This window comes from Canis aureus, chromosome 13 (assembly GCF_053574225.1).
Source record: "Canis aureus isolate CA01 chromosome 13, VMU_Caureus_v.1.0, whole genome shotgun sequence".
NCBI classification, from domain to species: Eukaryota; Metazoa; Chordata; class Mammalia; order Carnivora; family Canidae; genus Canis; species Canis aureus.
Genome location: NC_135623.1, coordinates 55380940 through 55396918, shown reverse-complemented (window position 1 = coordinate 55396918; position 15979 = coordinate 55380940). Strand labels below are relative to the sequence as shown.

At 33.1% G+C, this 15979-nt stretch overlaps 1 protein-coding gene across 11 annotated transcripts in view; it reads left to right on the top strand.

The window, feature by feature from the left end:
- The window catches only part of LRBA (LPS responsive beige-like anchor protein), a 721151-nt gene that overhangs the window by 246441 nt on the left and 458731 nt on the right, over positions 1-15979 (top strand). For all 11 annotated transcript variants that reach the window (XM_077846317.1, XM_077846318.1, XM_077846323.1 and 8 more), the window contains one exon: positions 9813-9877. In XM_077846317.1, coding sequence (XP_077702443.1) covers positions 9813-9877 — 65 coding nt within the window. The remainder of the gene's footprint in view (positions 1-9812; positions 9878-15979) is intronic.

The window sequence follows — 15979 nt, the reverse complement described above, 5'->3', positions numbered from 1 at the left end:
TGTTTCCTCTCCAGCAGTCTCTAATGAATACTCCCTGTAATTTCAACGCAGGCTTTGAGATTCCCTAAAGACTTGACTTCAGACCTCAAAGGGCAGCAATTGCCATATGTCTGGAGAACTGGAGTTGCCCAATAGACTGACCATGTACTAATAGGACACATTTATATAGCTGCTGAATGTGAAGCCCTGATATAAGCTTAATGATGATCATCTGTTGAGAGCTTGTAGCTGGAAAGGGTTAGAGCAACTTTTGTAACCTTTATTGAAATCAAGATTTCTGTATTGATTAGTAAAAGATCTTGCTAAATTGATCCCAGTTTGGAAATTACTTGAAGGATCATTATTGGCTGAAGAGAATGTTTTTCTTGAAAAGGTTAAAAACATATTTAAAAGGTACTTGTAAATGTGTTAATTTTAATGTATACTTAAATGCGACAGTAAAAGGATTATATTTTTTATTATTTACAAATCATTTAAAACTTCATAGTACTAATATAATTGATTACATGGTTACCTCTGTCTTGGATTTTTAAACTTCTGCATTCTTTATTTTGTGATTCTAGTCATAAATACATTCTTAATATTTAATTCTTTGCATGTAGTACACATTCAAAAATACTTGAAAAATATTAAAATGTTTGGAAAAAATTATAAAATCGAGTCATTTGCTAATTCAACTTTAATAGACTTTTTTCTTTTCTTTATTAACTTTGTAGTGGTCTGTTTATATATTTCACTTATAATATTTTTACAAGTCAGATGTACATTTTAGAAGTGTATGTCCACAGAAATCATTGAAACCAAAACTGTCTAAAAGGCAATATTTTACTCTATTTTAGGTAATGATTTGTTTTACCCTCTAAAGAGATAATGGAATAAAACTTGTCCTTTACTATTATGCCATGCTCTTTCCTGGTATGTGGTTACTCGAATTTGTGTTAGATAAGCTGTTGAGAGAGTGCTGACATAAAGCGCAAACGCTGTTGAAAAGTTCTTGATCGTTTACTTTGAGCACTTAAGATTACTATATCTTGACCATGAATAAGTTTTCTCTAGTTTTGACCTTTAGTCTTGTGTATAATGTGGTTCTCAATTTTGTGTTAATACATTCCCTTCGTTATTTGAGCTCTCCTCTGTGGCCTCCTCCCTTGACTCCTACTAGTGTTTCTGTCAGCTACTTAGGGAATGGGAGCTATATCCAACCAATTTGATTTATTTTACAAAGGCATGTATAACTGTAACATCTTAATTAATATTGATATTTCATTGAAGAACACAAGCCTTTAAATTTTATTTATTTAATAGGGAAAATGAAATAGTTTGATATGAGTTTAGTTTTTTATTAACAAATTATTCTTCATTCCTCTAAGTTTATGTTTGGACCCTTAAATCTGTACTTACAAAAACAGTATTTTATGATCAAAATATTAGAGATAATATTAATTTCATTTGGTGGGATGTAGAATACTGACTTTAAAAAATAATTCTTAATGGTTTATGATACAATTATATTTTCATAATTTTTTAAAGATCTATTTATTGGAGATAGTATATACCTGCATGGATGTGTGAGTAGGGGAGGGGCAGATGGGGAGGGAGAGAGAGTTGCAAGCAGTCTGCTGAGTGTAGAGCCTGACCCAGGACCTGATCCCAAGACCCCAAGACCACGACCTGAGACAAAACCAAAATTAATTTTTTTTTAAAGATTTTATTTATTTCCTCATGAGAGAGGCAGAGCCTGGTGCGGGACTCTAGACCCCGGGATCACACCCTGAACTGAGGGTAGAGGCTCAACCACTGACCCACCCAGGTGTCCTCAAAACCAAGATTTTATGTTCTCAACTGACAACACCACCTAGGTGCCCTTATATTTTCATAGTTTTGATACCAGTATTTGTAGGACTTGAGTATGTGTTCGGTTATTTAGAAATATTTCACAATATTTTGGATAAATATCTATTGTCTAATTAGAATATGATTTTAATACTTAAAAACAGAAGTTTCTGGCCTCAGTTTTTCCTTTCCCCCTTGATTCTTACTTTCTGGAAGGAGCCATATTCACTAAATCTTAGTTGTGGAATCCTGACTTACCTTCATATTTTTAAATGATATAATAGCTTTTTCTTGATTTTTCTGTTTTAGACATTATCTAGTGATGTCTTCCATGGAGGACGATCACTGAGTTACTTATATTGTTCTTTCTTTCCATTTCACATTTTCTATTGTTACCCATACAGTTACATCGTAATATTTTGTTAAAACCATAGTTACCATTTACATCATTATGACAATATAAGTATTCATAGCAGTGCTACAAAATGTTCCAGGATTACCCTTTTTTTTTTTTTTTTTAACCTCCCTCCCTTCCTTCCATTTTTCCTCCCAGTTGGTCTTTCTTTCAGTTTCTTCTTCTGGAATAATAATTTCCTACTTATTTGTTTATTTAAATTTCTCTGTACCTACCACAAATTTATTTCTAAATTTTCCATTGGAATCATAAAACTTGTGCCACTGTGGTCGAACACACCTGTTATCTATTGATTCAAATGTTTTCCTTAGAAGTGTAGCCTGTAGTTCTCTATTTTTCTGTTCTAATGTGGTTTGGTTAGTCTTTAGGTCTGTAGAAAGCTGTTATCTGGAGGTTTCTTTTATTATCAACACAGAATTTTCCTCTTCTCTCTTAAGCTGCAATGTCTATCTTCTGTGACCCATAGTGACCTTCAAATTAAAAAGGTGCTGGTCACTGTTCTAGCACTGGGAATTTTTTTTTAAGAAAAGGGAAAGGCAGAAATGAAGTCTGGTGAATAATAAGCATGTCATCAGGAAAATAAAGCAGGACAGGTGTGGAGGATAATCATGGAGTGTCTGTATTAATTTTGGTGAGGCACTTCCTTTTTAATTTCTTGAGAGAATGCATGAGGGGTAGAATTTTTTAGACCTTGTTTGTGTGAATCTTTTTTTCCTTATTTTTACCTTTATACTTCATCAATAGCTTGTTTGGATATTGGTATTAGAGGCTGAAAATGATAATTTCTTCAATTTTTTTCTCCCTGACTATTTATTTGGGAGAGAGAGATAGAGATACCAAGCATGAACAGGGGACAAGGAGAAGCAGGTTTCCTGCTAAACAGGGAGCCCAACACAGGCTCAATACCAGAACTCTAGGATCATTACCTGAGCCGAAGGCAGATGCTTGGCTGACTGAACCACCAAGGTGCCCCTAGCTTTCAGTATTTTTATTATTTTAAAAATTATTATTGTTACTGTGTTATGCTTTGGTGTAGGTGAATCTTTTAAATTCATCATCTTTGGTATTTTATATAAACCTTTTTAGTCTAAAAAAGTATATAGTTGTGTTCAGATACATTTTCTTGAATTATTTTTATGGGAATTTCTTTTCTGTTTCTTCTCATTTTGTTTCTAGAATTCCTGTTGTTGAATTATCTGGATTAATTTTATGATTTTCATACCCACTGCCATCTGTTTTTCCTTCATTTTATCTTTTATTTTCCTTACTGAGATACTTAACATCTTCCAGTACTTTAAAATTCTTATTTGATATACTTTTAATTTCTAAGATCATTTTCTAGTTTTTTGGGTTTTGTTTTGTTGCCAGGAGTCAAGAATTGTAATGGTTAATTTTATGTGTCAGCTTGCTTGATTTGAACCAAGAGTGTCTAAAATATTTGCTTAAACATTTTTCTGGGTTTTTCTTTAAGGTTGTTTCTCAGTAAGATTAACATTTAAATTGGTAGGCTGAGCAGAGTAGATTAGCCTTGATCTGGCTGGGTATGCCTCATCTAGTCAGTTGAAGGGCTGACTAGAACAAAAAGTCTCATGTAAGCGAGAATTTCACTTGCTTCACTGCCTTGGAACTGGGACACTTTTTCTTGCCTTTGGACTTGAACGGAAACACTGGCTCTTTCTGGGTTTTGAGCCTATTGGCCTTGGCCTGGAACTACATCTTTGGTTTTTCTGATTCTTAAGCTTTTTGACTTGGCGTATAACCACACCATTGGCTCTCCTGGGTATTCTGCTTGTCAACTCAACTCTGCAAATCTTGGAACTTTGTTATGGTCCATAATTGTGTGAGCCATTTCCTTGAGACACATAAGATTTTTATCTCCATACTATTGGTTCTGTTTCCGTAGAGAACTCTAGTATAGGAGCAAAGAGATACCAGTGAGTAAGAAATTCTCTGCCCTGATTGTTTTACATGAAATATTTTATCTTTTTATAAGGTATAAGTTGTTTTTTTTCTTTAGTCTTACTCTCCACAATATTGTCTCTTTTCTAGGAGTCATTTTTTCCCTGATTATTTCTTTGTTGTCTGTCATTTACATGAGTCTTTCCTGTAATGACTGGTAGTCCTTTGCTATCTGCTCATATTTAAACGTAACACACAAAAAATCCATGCAACTGTTGTGCTGTCTACTGGTGATGACTGAGCTGCCTTTGCCATTGAGAGACTCTTAAATATTATGGATTCTCATTTTCCTCAGAGAAAATGAGGAACTCTTAATATTGGAGTCTCATAGTTCAGTAAGTATCCTTTCAAGTTACCTGATTTTTACAGTAAGGCTTTTTTACAGTGTCTAGAAGTTTACTTCTCTGAAAAGTAAACTTTTAATGTTTTACTACGGTGAGGATGACCATAAGGTATAGAGAGAGGATCTGGAATTCTGTGTTTTATATACTGCTTTCATACACTTAAACCTTTTTTTTTTTTTTAAGATTTTATTTATTTATTTGAGAAAGCACGTGAGAGAACACGAGTTGATTTTTCTCCAGATTGTAAAGAAATCTTTTACCCTCTCTTATATACTGTTGTCTCTATTTTTAATTTTTTCTTTATTATTTTTGTTCTTAACTTTTATTGTTTAACCTGAAGCCACTCATCTCTGTCTCTTTCTCTCTCTCTCTCTCTCCTTTTTAGAGTAAAAGATAAAAAATTGATACTACATTAAAGACTTGACTTTCCCCCATTCCTCAAAAAAAAATGTGGCAGACTAGAGTATTTGTAGTCTATCTTGATAGTTTGTGGCCTGATTTTTTTGCTTTAGAAATATGGTAATATTTGGGACTTACTTTAAAAAATTTCAGTAAGTTTATGTAATAATTCAAGACAAAAATATGTTGTAGATTATTGAACTTATGTAAAACCGCCATGTGTACTATAAAGAAGGTAGAATTATATTAAAATAATATAAATACATAGCACATTGATTGGTGCCCATTTTCTCTATATTTGTTTGTTTGATGATAGGGAAGAATAGACTTGGTTTGGTTAATGAACTCTCCCCCACCCCCAACCTAAGAAAAGACTTTTGACACCAAAAGCATATATTTAAAATTTGGTAGAACACTGCATTTATTTAATAAATTTCACAAATATGTATTATCTTTGTTGTTGATGTTGCACGACTTAAGAGCATTAGTAAGCTAAAAGTATATTTTAGTAAAAATTGACTAATCAACAATTATAGCCTTAGGAAGTGATAGTCAATTAAATACAGCTTAGAACAGGTATGAAATTATTGACTCACTTGTGCTTTGAGTCCTTCCTCTCCAAAGTGCTGAAATGTGTTTTGAAATTACTTAGTTGCATTAGTGGTTGGATTTGAGGCTTTTAACGTGTTTTTCATCAATACCTTTGGGAAAAGAATAACCAGGACCTTTAAAATGTACTAGCATTTTGCATCACTATATAATTGTAAATACTGTGATGAAATATTGAAATGATCATGTAAGGTGATAACCGTTAAGCTTTTCTTTCAACTATTAAAACTCACTAAAGGTTATATTGAGCTGTGGTTTATGAAATTGTTTAGACTAACACCATCTTTGATAATTGCCTCAGAAGTGGAGAAAACTGCTTTAGGATAGCATGATTAATGAATCTTCCTTTCAGTTTTGGCAACTTCCTTAAAGGATTGTAGACAACGTTTTAGTATGGAGAAAACTTGTTGGGTTTGTCCAACAGCTGGGTTTATTAAAACATTTTAATTTTCTACTCTTATGGACTTCCAATTATTTTCATCTGGGTTATTAATTACAGTATAGTTGACACACAGTGTTATATTAGTTTCAGGTGTACAGCAGAGTGATTTGACACCTCTATACATTATGCTGTGTTCACTACAAGTGTAGCTATCAGCTGTCACCATGCAATGTTGTTATAATACCATTGAGTTATTCTTATCAGCGTGTATTTGTATAGCTGGTATGTGATATTAAATGTTAACAGTTTTACTTAGGAATGGATTATAGACAAAACTCAATGATATCTTGGAGAATTGTGAGATTTTTGTAACAGTACCCAAAAATGTAAATAAGATTTGTATTTTCATATTTTTCTCATGTTGTCTATTTTTTAACTAGTGAAAACCTTTTACTCCAGGTGATCAGGTAACAGTTATTATAAGTTAACAAGTGCGGGTTAATAGATGATATTTGGGAAAGCAAGAAGTCTGATGAGTAGCAGTAATATGTGTCTCTGAGCTTCTATACAAATGGACTCTTCTACTTCTCTATGTACCTTTATGTCTAATATGTTTTTAATTTAAAAGAAAAAATATTTTCTGTGACATACCAGTTTGAGTTCAGGTCACAAAAATTTTTAGATGGTGAATTTCTGTAGTTGAACTCGTGTTCTATCAGACCTAAATCATGCTGTTTAAAATGTTTGTGAAACTTAAATGGCATGCTTCCTGATTTTACGTTATAATTAAAATCAGTTTGTATACATTAATGAAAATAAAATCAAATTATGTTTACCTATCTACTTAAAATTTAAGTCTCTCTGTTGTTACCTATTTCACCCATGTGGAGTTTTGAGTTTTGTATGATGTACATAATAAAAATGCCCACCTATTGCAGTTTTAGACAAAATGAATTTGAGAAGAAAAATACCACTAGTAAATACTTTTTAAAATAAAATGTCTGATCTGAAGAATTATATACAACACGTTCTCTTGCTTTTCTGATTTTTTTTTCTAGCAAGCAAAGTAACTTCCTTTGTTTTCCTTTAGCTAAGGTTAATTTTCATTTTCAGATTTTCCCTCAGGTTAAGTGATCTAAATGAAAACTTGGTCAGTTTAAGGTCTTGTCTCCTCATAATCTGGTGCTATATCAGATTCCTACTTGGTTTGCTGAGAGGTGCTATGTTGTCTAAGAGCTGAGAAGTGAGCATATGCTTCTGTTCCTTGGCTGTGGTATCCTTTGAGGTGTCATTGTCCATTTTGATTCCCTGCTGTCTGTCAGCAAAGGTCACAACTGGGTTCTCCTCATCTGCTCAAAGCCTCTGTTACTATGTATCTTTCTAAAATAATTTTCTGACTCTTCCTATGGAGTGAGATGTTTTGAGGCTATTTTATACTGGTCCATTTAGCCGGTATATTTGTCTCAGCCTATTATTCATGTGCATTACTAGGTTTAGGACTTTTTGAGGCTTGTTATCTCCATTTGCTGTGCCTGGAAAGTAAGGTGTGGGATCCTTTGCACCAGGATCAAAAACCTTACCCGAGGGTTCTGCTTTTTTCTGTTTTCCTCTTTCCACTTCTGAGAAGAGTGGAGCATGTCATACATGTTTTTCCTTCAGGGATCTATTTCATAGAATTTGATTGCTTTGTACTATTTGTCAATTTATTTTGCCAGAAGGAAAAGGGGTTTAAATTAAAAGGTATTGGGACACCTAGGTGACTCAGTGGTCGAGCCTCTGCCTTTGGCTCAGGGCGTGATCCTGGAGACCAGGGATTGAGTCCCACGTTGGGCTCCCTGCATGGAGCCTGTTTCTTTCTCTGCCTGTGTCTCTGCCTCTCTCTCGGTATCTCTCATTAATAAATAAATAAAATCTTAATAAAACTTAAAAGGTATTTCTATTTATGCTTTTCTTGTTTTACCTTAGTTAAATACAAGATCTGGGCAGCCTGGGTTGCTCAGTGGTTTAGTGCCGCCTTCAGCCCAGGGTGTGATCCTGGAGTCCCGGGATCGAATCCCATGTCTGGCTCCCTGCATGGAGCCTGCTTCTCCCTCTGCCTGTGTCTCTGCGTCTCTCTCTCTCTCTCCGTGTCTCTCATGAATAAATAAAATCTTAAGAAAAAAAAGAAAAGATCTTTATTGTTTCAGTTGGGTGGTAATAGTGAATTTGAGAGAGTATAGATTGGGTGCTTATGAGTCATAATTTCTAAATGTCAGTAAATTACTGAATCATAAAATAATATAGCTTAAAGAAAGTTTTTAAGGGAGTATCTAAGACTTACAGATGTCAAGTGATCTATCCAGGGGCATAACCTGTTAGTGTCAGAATCAGTGTGAGAATATAGATTTCATTACTTCTTGCTCTTTCCTTAAAAACACATTGCTTTATCTTCTCTCCTAGATCTATCCAATTACTACTATCAGATTTCTGAGTGATTTTATATTTACTTTCATTCTACTGTATATGTTCTGTTAGTATTCTTATTGACACTATTCATGAAATAGAACCTTATACTGCTTCAGAAACAGTATTACACTGTATGTCAACTGAGTAAATTTCAAAAAAAAAAAAGCTTATAACAAAAATTGTGGTATGAAGCCATTTTAGTTCTGAGAACCACCTGGGGTTTTTCAAAACATAAAACAATACAAAATTGGAATGAAAAGGAAAAAAAGTAGAAGAGAAAGGATGAGGCTGGAAAAAAAAAAGGAATTTGGAGTGACATAGCAGTTGTCAGTCCAGTCAAAGTACATGGACTTTCAGACTCTTAAGGTATTACATTTAAGAACATATGAATATTTTTGGTAATAAAGGTAAGTACCCCAACATTATCTTTTGTACCCCAACATTGAGTTTACAAAACAAAAAAAGATCAGTAGAAGGACACTATGTAGGCAGAATGAAATGGGCTCCTTAGTTTTAAGGATCATAAAGATGATATATTTCCAGTTATTTAAAATTTTATTTAAATATCTATATTAAGAAAAGATATACATGTGCATACATATACCCAAATACATATATATCTTGGCATTTCACACATTCGTACACACCTGGGCTCATGCACGGACATTTCTCAACTCTAGCTACTTTTCAGTTCATGTAGGCCTAGCCTTATGGATTAATGTTTGTTCTATACATTTAAATGTTTTGAATTAAAGGTCTATATATTTATATATGTTTTACATATTTATATTTATTTTGATAGGACGATTGCAAAAAGTCATTTGTACATTTCCTTCTTAAGTTTTTTAGTGGATAATTATTTATAAAGAATATAATTAATGGATTTATACAATCTTCAGCTAATTGATAGACTAGTGAACTGTTTTCCAGCTCAGACGTAACCTAGCCAAATTCAGTGGTCTTTCTTGTTTCTTAATTATCAATTTTTGTGTTAGAATGTCTGCTATTTATTAAGTGTATTGAACTGTTTAATTTTGTCCTCCCTTCATTTGGGGAAGTGATACATCTCTTAAACAAAAACAAAAACCTTTGTTCTTGGTCTGTGCTGCCTTCCTTTCCAATTCCCAGTATTTCAGTTGAAGTAGTAGTATTTACATATACATACATAGTATAGAAAAAGGGAAAATAAATTTAGTGTTTTTTGGTTTATATGGAATCAAGTTGTTGCTAACTTTTTATTTTTAATTTTGACTCTTAGCTATTCATGTGTTTACAGGGCTGCATTGGGTAGACAGCACATTTAACCGAACTTTCCCTTTAAGAGCTAAGATATGAAATTGATACGGGTGATGTTTTTCATAATTGTTTAAAAAAATATATGTGTTCAGCTCTTTTCTGCCTTTTTTGTTTTATTTTTGTTTTTTAGGAGTGGCAGAATTCTATCCAGAAGAATGCAGGCCTTGCTTTCATCGAACTTGTCAATGAAGGAAGGTAAACTATTTTATATCTATTTATATTTTACTAGCAAATCTTACTGGATGCTTGCCATTGAAACTGATATTTTTGGGTACTATATTGTTTTTGCAGTCAGTAATGTAGTGGAGCTTATTTTTTACAAACATATCAGTATTTAATTATTTTACTTTTTTTTCACAGTTACATGCTTAGTGATAAAGTTCTGATTTTTATTTTTTGATAGGTAAGGCTGAATTTGGTAAGAGTAAACTAGTGATTTTGTTAGCATATATAATAAAACGAACACTAACTTGGACTTCCCGTGAATTTAATTATATTTGTAGAGCCCAATACTTAGAGGTCTGTACTCTCTCTCTATGTCATACCATGATCATAAAGGAGAGGGAGAACAAGTTTTGTGCTGTGTCACCATGTGATGAGAAAGTAGAGGGAGGGAGAAAATTGGTAAGCTTTCCATTTACAGGTAGAAGAATTCAAGGAAAAGAAAGACAGTAGTAAGAAAGAAAAAGGAACCAAGTCCAGAGATGAAAAGAAAGCTACAAGGGAGAAAATAGATGGAAGAGTGTAAGAGAATTAAAAGGTAAAAGTAAATTGGTAAATTGAGGAAATGATGAGTCGACTACTTTGAGTCTGTTTTTGTGGTAGTTGATTTTGGATCAATTGGACTGAAGACCCTGGTATAGGTTAAAAAGTGTGTATAGCTGCCATTTGAATTTGTATTTTGAACAGAATTATTGTTTAGGAATGTTTCTTTATTGTGTTGTGGCTAGTGTTGAGAGACTGATGCCATCACTTGACGAACTATTTGAACTAGTAACTAGGAATCTAGCATCTGTCTCAATATTACAGAAGAGAGCAAAAAGGGTATGGATAACTTCATTTGACATTAAATACTCCTAAAATTCTTGTTCTGAGCAAGTAATTTTAGATGCCCACATACTAGTATTGGAAACCAGTAAATAAACCTGCAGTTATAATGCCTTTTGCTAAATTCTGTTGTGGAAGTGTTGAAATACATATTAAAAGAAATACTTGACAGTTTAGTATGGAAGAATTAGGTACCCAGGGATCATGATTCTTGAGAGAGATTTTCTTTTTTAATTTCATTCTTAATTTTTATTTCTTTTCCAGTTTTATTGAGAAGTAACATACATCATTGTAAGTTTAAGGTATACAGGAGAATGGTGTGATTTACGTATATTGTGAAATGATTATCACAAAAGATTTGGCTAACATCTGTTATCTCATGTGGATACAATATGAATAAAAGAATGAAGGAAAGGAAAAGGAAAAATTTTGTCCTTGTAATGAGAACTCTTAGGATATACTCTGTTAACAACTTTCCTGTATATTGTATAGCAATGTCAGCTAGTCATCATGTTGTACATTACATCCTTAGTAGTTATTTATCTTGTGACTGGAAGTTTGTACCTTTTGACCACCTTCCTTCAAACTCTCCTTTCTCTGCCTCTGCTAACTATATGTCTGACCTCTTTCTAGGAGTTTGGGTTTTTTGTTTGTTTCTTCGATTCTACATGTAAGAGAGATTATGGGATATTTGCCCTTCTCTGTCTGACTTATTTCACTTAGCATAATGCCTTCAAGCTCCAGCCATGTTGCTGTAAATGATAGGATTTCCTCACTTTTAAGCCCAAATAGTATTTCATTATATCTATTTATATCTTTATCTTACTTCTTTGTCCATTGATAAATGGACACTTAATTTATTTCCATATCTTGGTTATTGTAAATAATGCTGCTTTGAAAATGGTTGTGTATATATTCTTTTCCAGCTAGTGTTTTCATTTCCTTTGGGTATATTCCCAGAAGAGGAATTGCTGAATCAGATGGTAGTCCTATTTTTAATTATTTGATGAACCTCTATACTATTTTCCATAGTTTCTGTACCAGTTTACAGTCCCACAAATAGTGCACAGGTGTTCTCTTTTCTCCATATCTATGACAAAATTTGTTATCTCTTGTCTTTTTTATCTTAACCATTCTGACAGATATGAGGTGATAGTTCATTGTTGTTTCACTTTGCATTTCCCTTTTGACCATCTTTTCATGTGTCTGTGGCCTTTCATATATCTACTTTGGAAAAATGTCCATTCAGGTTCCTTGCCCATTTTTAAATTGGATACTGTGTGTGTGTGTGCGTGTGTGTTTTGCCTTTTTTAAAAAAAGATTTATTTGAGACAAAGTGAGCAAGAGAGAGAAAAAGAACGAAGGAGAGAACTCGAACATAAGTTGGGGGAGGAGCAGAGGGAGAGGAAGAAGCAGATTCCCTGATGAACAGGGATCATTTCTCGGGGCTCAAATCCAGGACTCCAGGATCAAGACTTGAGCTGAAGAAAGATGCTTAACTAACTGAGCTACCCAGGCACCCCCGTGTTTTGGTTTTGAGTTGTAGGAGTTCTTTATCTGTTTCGGATACTAGTCTCTTATCAGATAAATTGGTTTGAAAATATTCCATTCCATAGGTTGTCATTTCATTGTTGGTATCTTTTGCTGAATGGAAGCTTTTTAGATTGATGTAGTCACACTTGTTTATTTTTTATTTTGTTGCTCGTGCTTGAGGTGTTGTATCTAAAAAAAGTCATTTCCAAGGACCATGTTGAAGAGTTTCCTTCTAGAGTTTTATGGTTTCAGATCTTACGTTTAATTCTTTAATCCATTTCAAGTTAATTTTTGTGATTGTCATTAAGATAAGGGTTTAGTTTCATTCTTTTATCTCTGAATGTCCAATTTTTCTAGCACCATTTATTGAAAAGACTTGTCTTTTCTCCATTGAGTGATCTTGGCTCCCTTGTCAAATATTAGTTGAAATACTTTGGTTTATTTCTTGGCTCTTGATTCTGTTTTTTTTTTATTTGCTTTTATGCTAGTACTAAACTATTTTGATTACTGTAGTTTTTTGTATCACTTGAAATCAGGAAGTGTCGTACATCCCATTTTGTTCTTTCTCAGGATTTCTTTGACTATTCAGGATCATTTGTTCCATATAAATTTTAGAGGTTTTTAAAAAAATTTTATAAAGATGCCACTGGAATTTTGATAGGGATTGCATTGATCTATAGCTTTATTTTGGTAATAATGACATTTTAACAATATAAATTCTTTCAGTCCATGAATACAAGATACCTTTCTCCCTATGTGTTATTTCTTTGATTTCTTTCATCAGTGTTCTATGGTTTCCAGAGTAGAGATCTTTCACTTTCTTGATTAAAATTGTTGCTAAGAATTTTATTATTTTTGATGCTATTGTAAATAGAATCGATTTCTTTGTTTCTTTCCCAGAAAATTCATTGTTACTATATTGAATGCTATTGGTTTTGTGTGTGAACTTTGTATGTCATAACTTTACTAAATACATTGATGAAACCTAACATTTTTTGGTTGAATATTTATGATTTTCTATATATAAAATCATGTCATCTTCAAGTAGAAACAATTTTACTTCTTCTTTTCCAATTTTGATACTTTTAATTTTTTTTCTTGGGTTATTGCTCTAGCTAGAACTTTCAGTTCTGTGTTTAATAGGAGCAGTCAGAGTGGGCACCCCTGTGTTGTTTCTAATCTTAGAGAAAAGCTTTTGACTTTCACTGTTTTGTTTGATGTTACCTGTGGGTTTGTGTACAAGGCCTTTCTTATGTTGAGATATCTTCCTCCTATACCTAATTTGTTAAGTGTTTTTAATCACAGATAGATGTTGAATTTTGTCAGATGCCTTTTTATGCAACTATAGTATGACCATATGATTTTTTCCTTCATTCTGTGAATGTGATGTATTACAATGATTGATTTGAATGTGTTGAATCATCATTGCATCCCAGGATAAATCCTACTTGATCATGGTGAATGGTTGGTCCTTTTAATGTTCTTCTGAATTCACTTGGCTGTTATTTTATTGAGAACTTTTGCAACTATATTCATCAGGGATATTTACTTGTTTTTTTTTCCCCTAGTATCTTCTTTTTCTGGTTTTGGTTTTGGGATTTGCTGGCTTTGGGAGTATCCTCTCATTGTTTGGGAAGAGCTTTAAAGTAATGGAGTTAATTCTTCTTTAAATGCTTGGTAAAATTCACCTGTGAAGCCATCTGGTCTTAGGCTTTTCCCTATTAGGAGTTATTTGATTACTCATTCAATCTCCTTACTAGTAATTGCTCCAGTCGGTATTTCTGTTTCTTTCTAATTCATTCTTTGTAAATTGTAGTTTCTAAGAATTTTTCCATTTCCTCTAGGTTGTCTCATCTGTTGTCATTTGGTTGTTCATAGTAATGTCTTATGAACCCATATACTTCTGTAGTATCTGTTGCAATGCTCCCCTTTTTCATTTATAGTTTTGTTGATCTGGGTTCTCTTTTTTACCTTGGTTAGTCTAGCTGTATGTTCGCCAATTTTGTTTTATTTTTTTCAAGGGATCACTTCTTAGTTTGGTTAATTTTTTTCTGTTGTTTTTCTGTTTTCTGTTTTTGTTTCTGCTCTAGTTTTTATTATTACCTTTCTACCAACCTTCTGCCTGGTTTGTTCTTTTTCTGTTTGTTAAGATGTTGAGTTAGGTTGTTTGAGATCTCTCCTGCTTTTTATTTTTATTTATTAGAGAGAGAATGCACAAGCAAGGAGAGTAGCAGAGGGAGAGGGAGAAGCAGGCTCTTCACTGAGCAGGGAGCCTAATGTGGAGCTTGATCCTAAGACCCTGGGATCATGATCTGAGCCAAAGGCAGATGCTTAGCCAACTGAGCCACCTAGGCACTCCTGTATCTCATAAGTACTGATATGTTGTAGATATCATTTCATTTATCTCAAGAAACTTTTAAATTTCTCCTTTAATTTCTTCTTTGATTTATTGGTTGTTTAGAAAAATGGTGTTTAATTCTCATGTGTTTGTGGATTTTCCAGTTTTTCTTTGTTACCGATTTCTTGTTCTGTGCTGTTGTGGTCAGAGAAGGTAATTTATATGATTTCAGTCTTCTTGGGTTTGCTAAGACCATAGTATAGTCTAGCATATACTGTATCTTTGAAGATATTCAACGTGTGTATTCTGCTGTTGTCAGATAGAATGCTCTGTATATGTTTGCTAGGTCCATTTGATCTAGTGTTCAGATTGGCTGTTTCCTTAAATGATTCTCTGTCTAGATCATTTATCTTTTGTTGAGAGTAGGATTTTAATGTTCCTAGCTATTATTGTATTACTCTTTATTTCTCCTTTTTACCCATGTTAATTTTTGCTGTATGTACTTAGGTGTTCTGATATTGAGTACACAGATATTTATAATCGTATGTTTTTTGATGGATTGACCTCTTTATTATTATGTAATGACCTTCTTTGTCTCATTTAACTATTTTTAGTTTAAAGTATATTTTGTCTGATATAACTTCCCTTATTTTATTTTATTTATTTTTTTTGGTTTCCATTTGCTTGAAGTGATTATTTTTATTCCTTCGTACTGTGTGTGCTTTAAAATAGGTATCCTATTTTGGATCTTGTTTTTTAAATCCATCCAGCCATGCTATGTCTTTTGATTAGAGAATTAAATCCGTTTATGTGTAGAGTGCTTATTCATAGGTAAGGTATTAGTATTGCCATTTTCTTATTTGTGTTTTGGTGATTTGGTGGATCTGTTACTCCTACTTCTTATCCTGCTCCTTTATTTTTTAGCGTGTTGATACCTTTATTATCTGTATGCTGTGGTTTCTTTGTCATGTTCTTTTGTGTAATTGTTATAGGTTTTTTTCTTTGTGTTTACCATGAGGCTTCTAAAATAAGGATATTACACTGATAACTTCAGTAGAATTTAAAAATTTTACATTTTCTCTTCCCACTCACATTTTATGTTATTGTTGATATAGTTTGCATATTTTAATTTTGTGTACTAACAGGCTATTGTAGTTATGGTTATTTTATTATGTTTACTTTTTAAACCCTTAAGTTAGAGTTGTATGTGAATTATGTACCATCATCATTACCAAATTACATTTGACATATATTCACCAGTTACCTTAGTTTGAGTTTCTGGGTGTGTCTGCTCATAATATTCTTGGCCAGATGTGACCTCCTATTATGTATTTTTGGATGAGCAACTATTTGAGTGCTGAGGTTGGGGTGTGGGATGT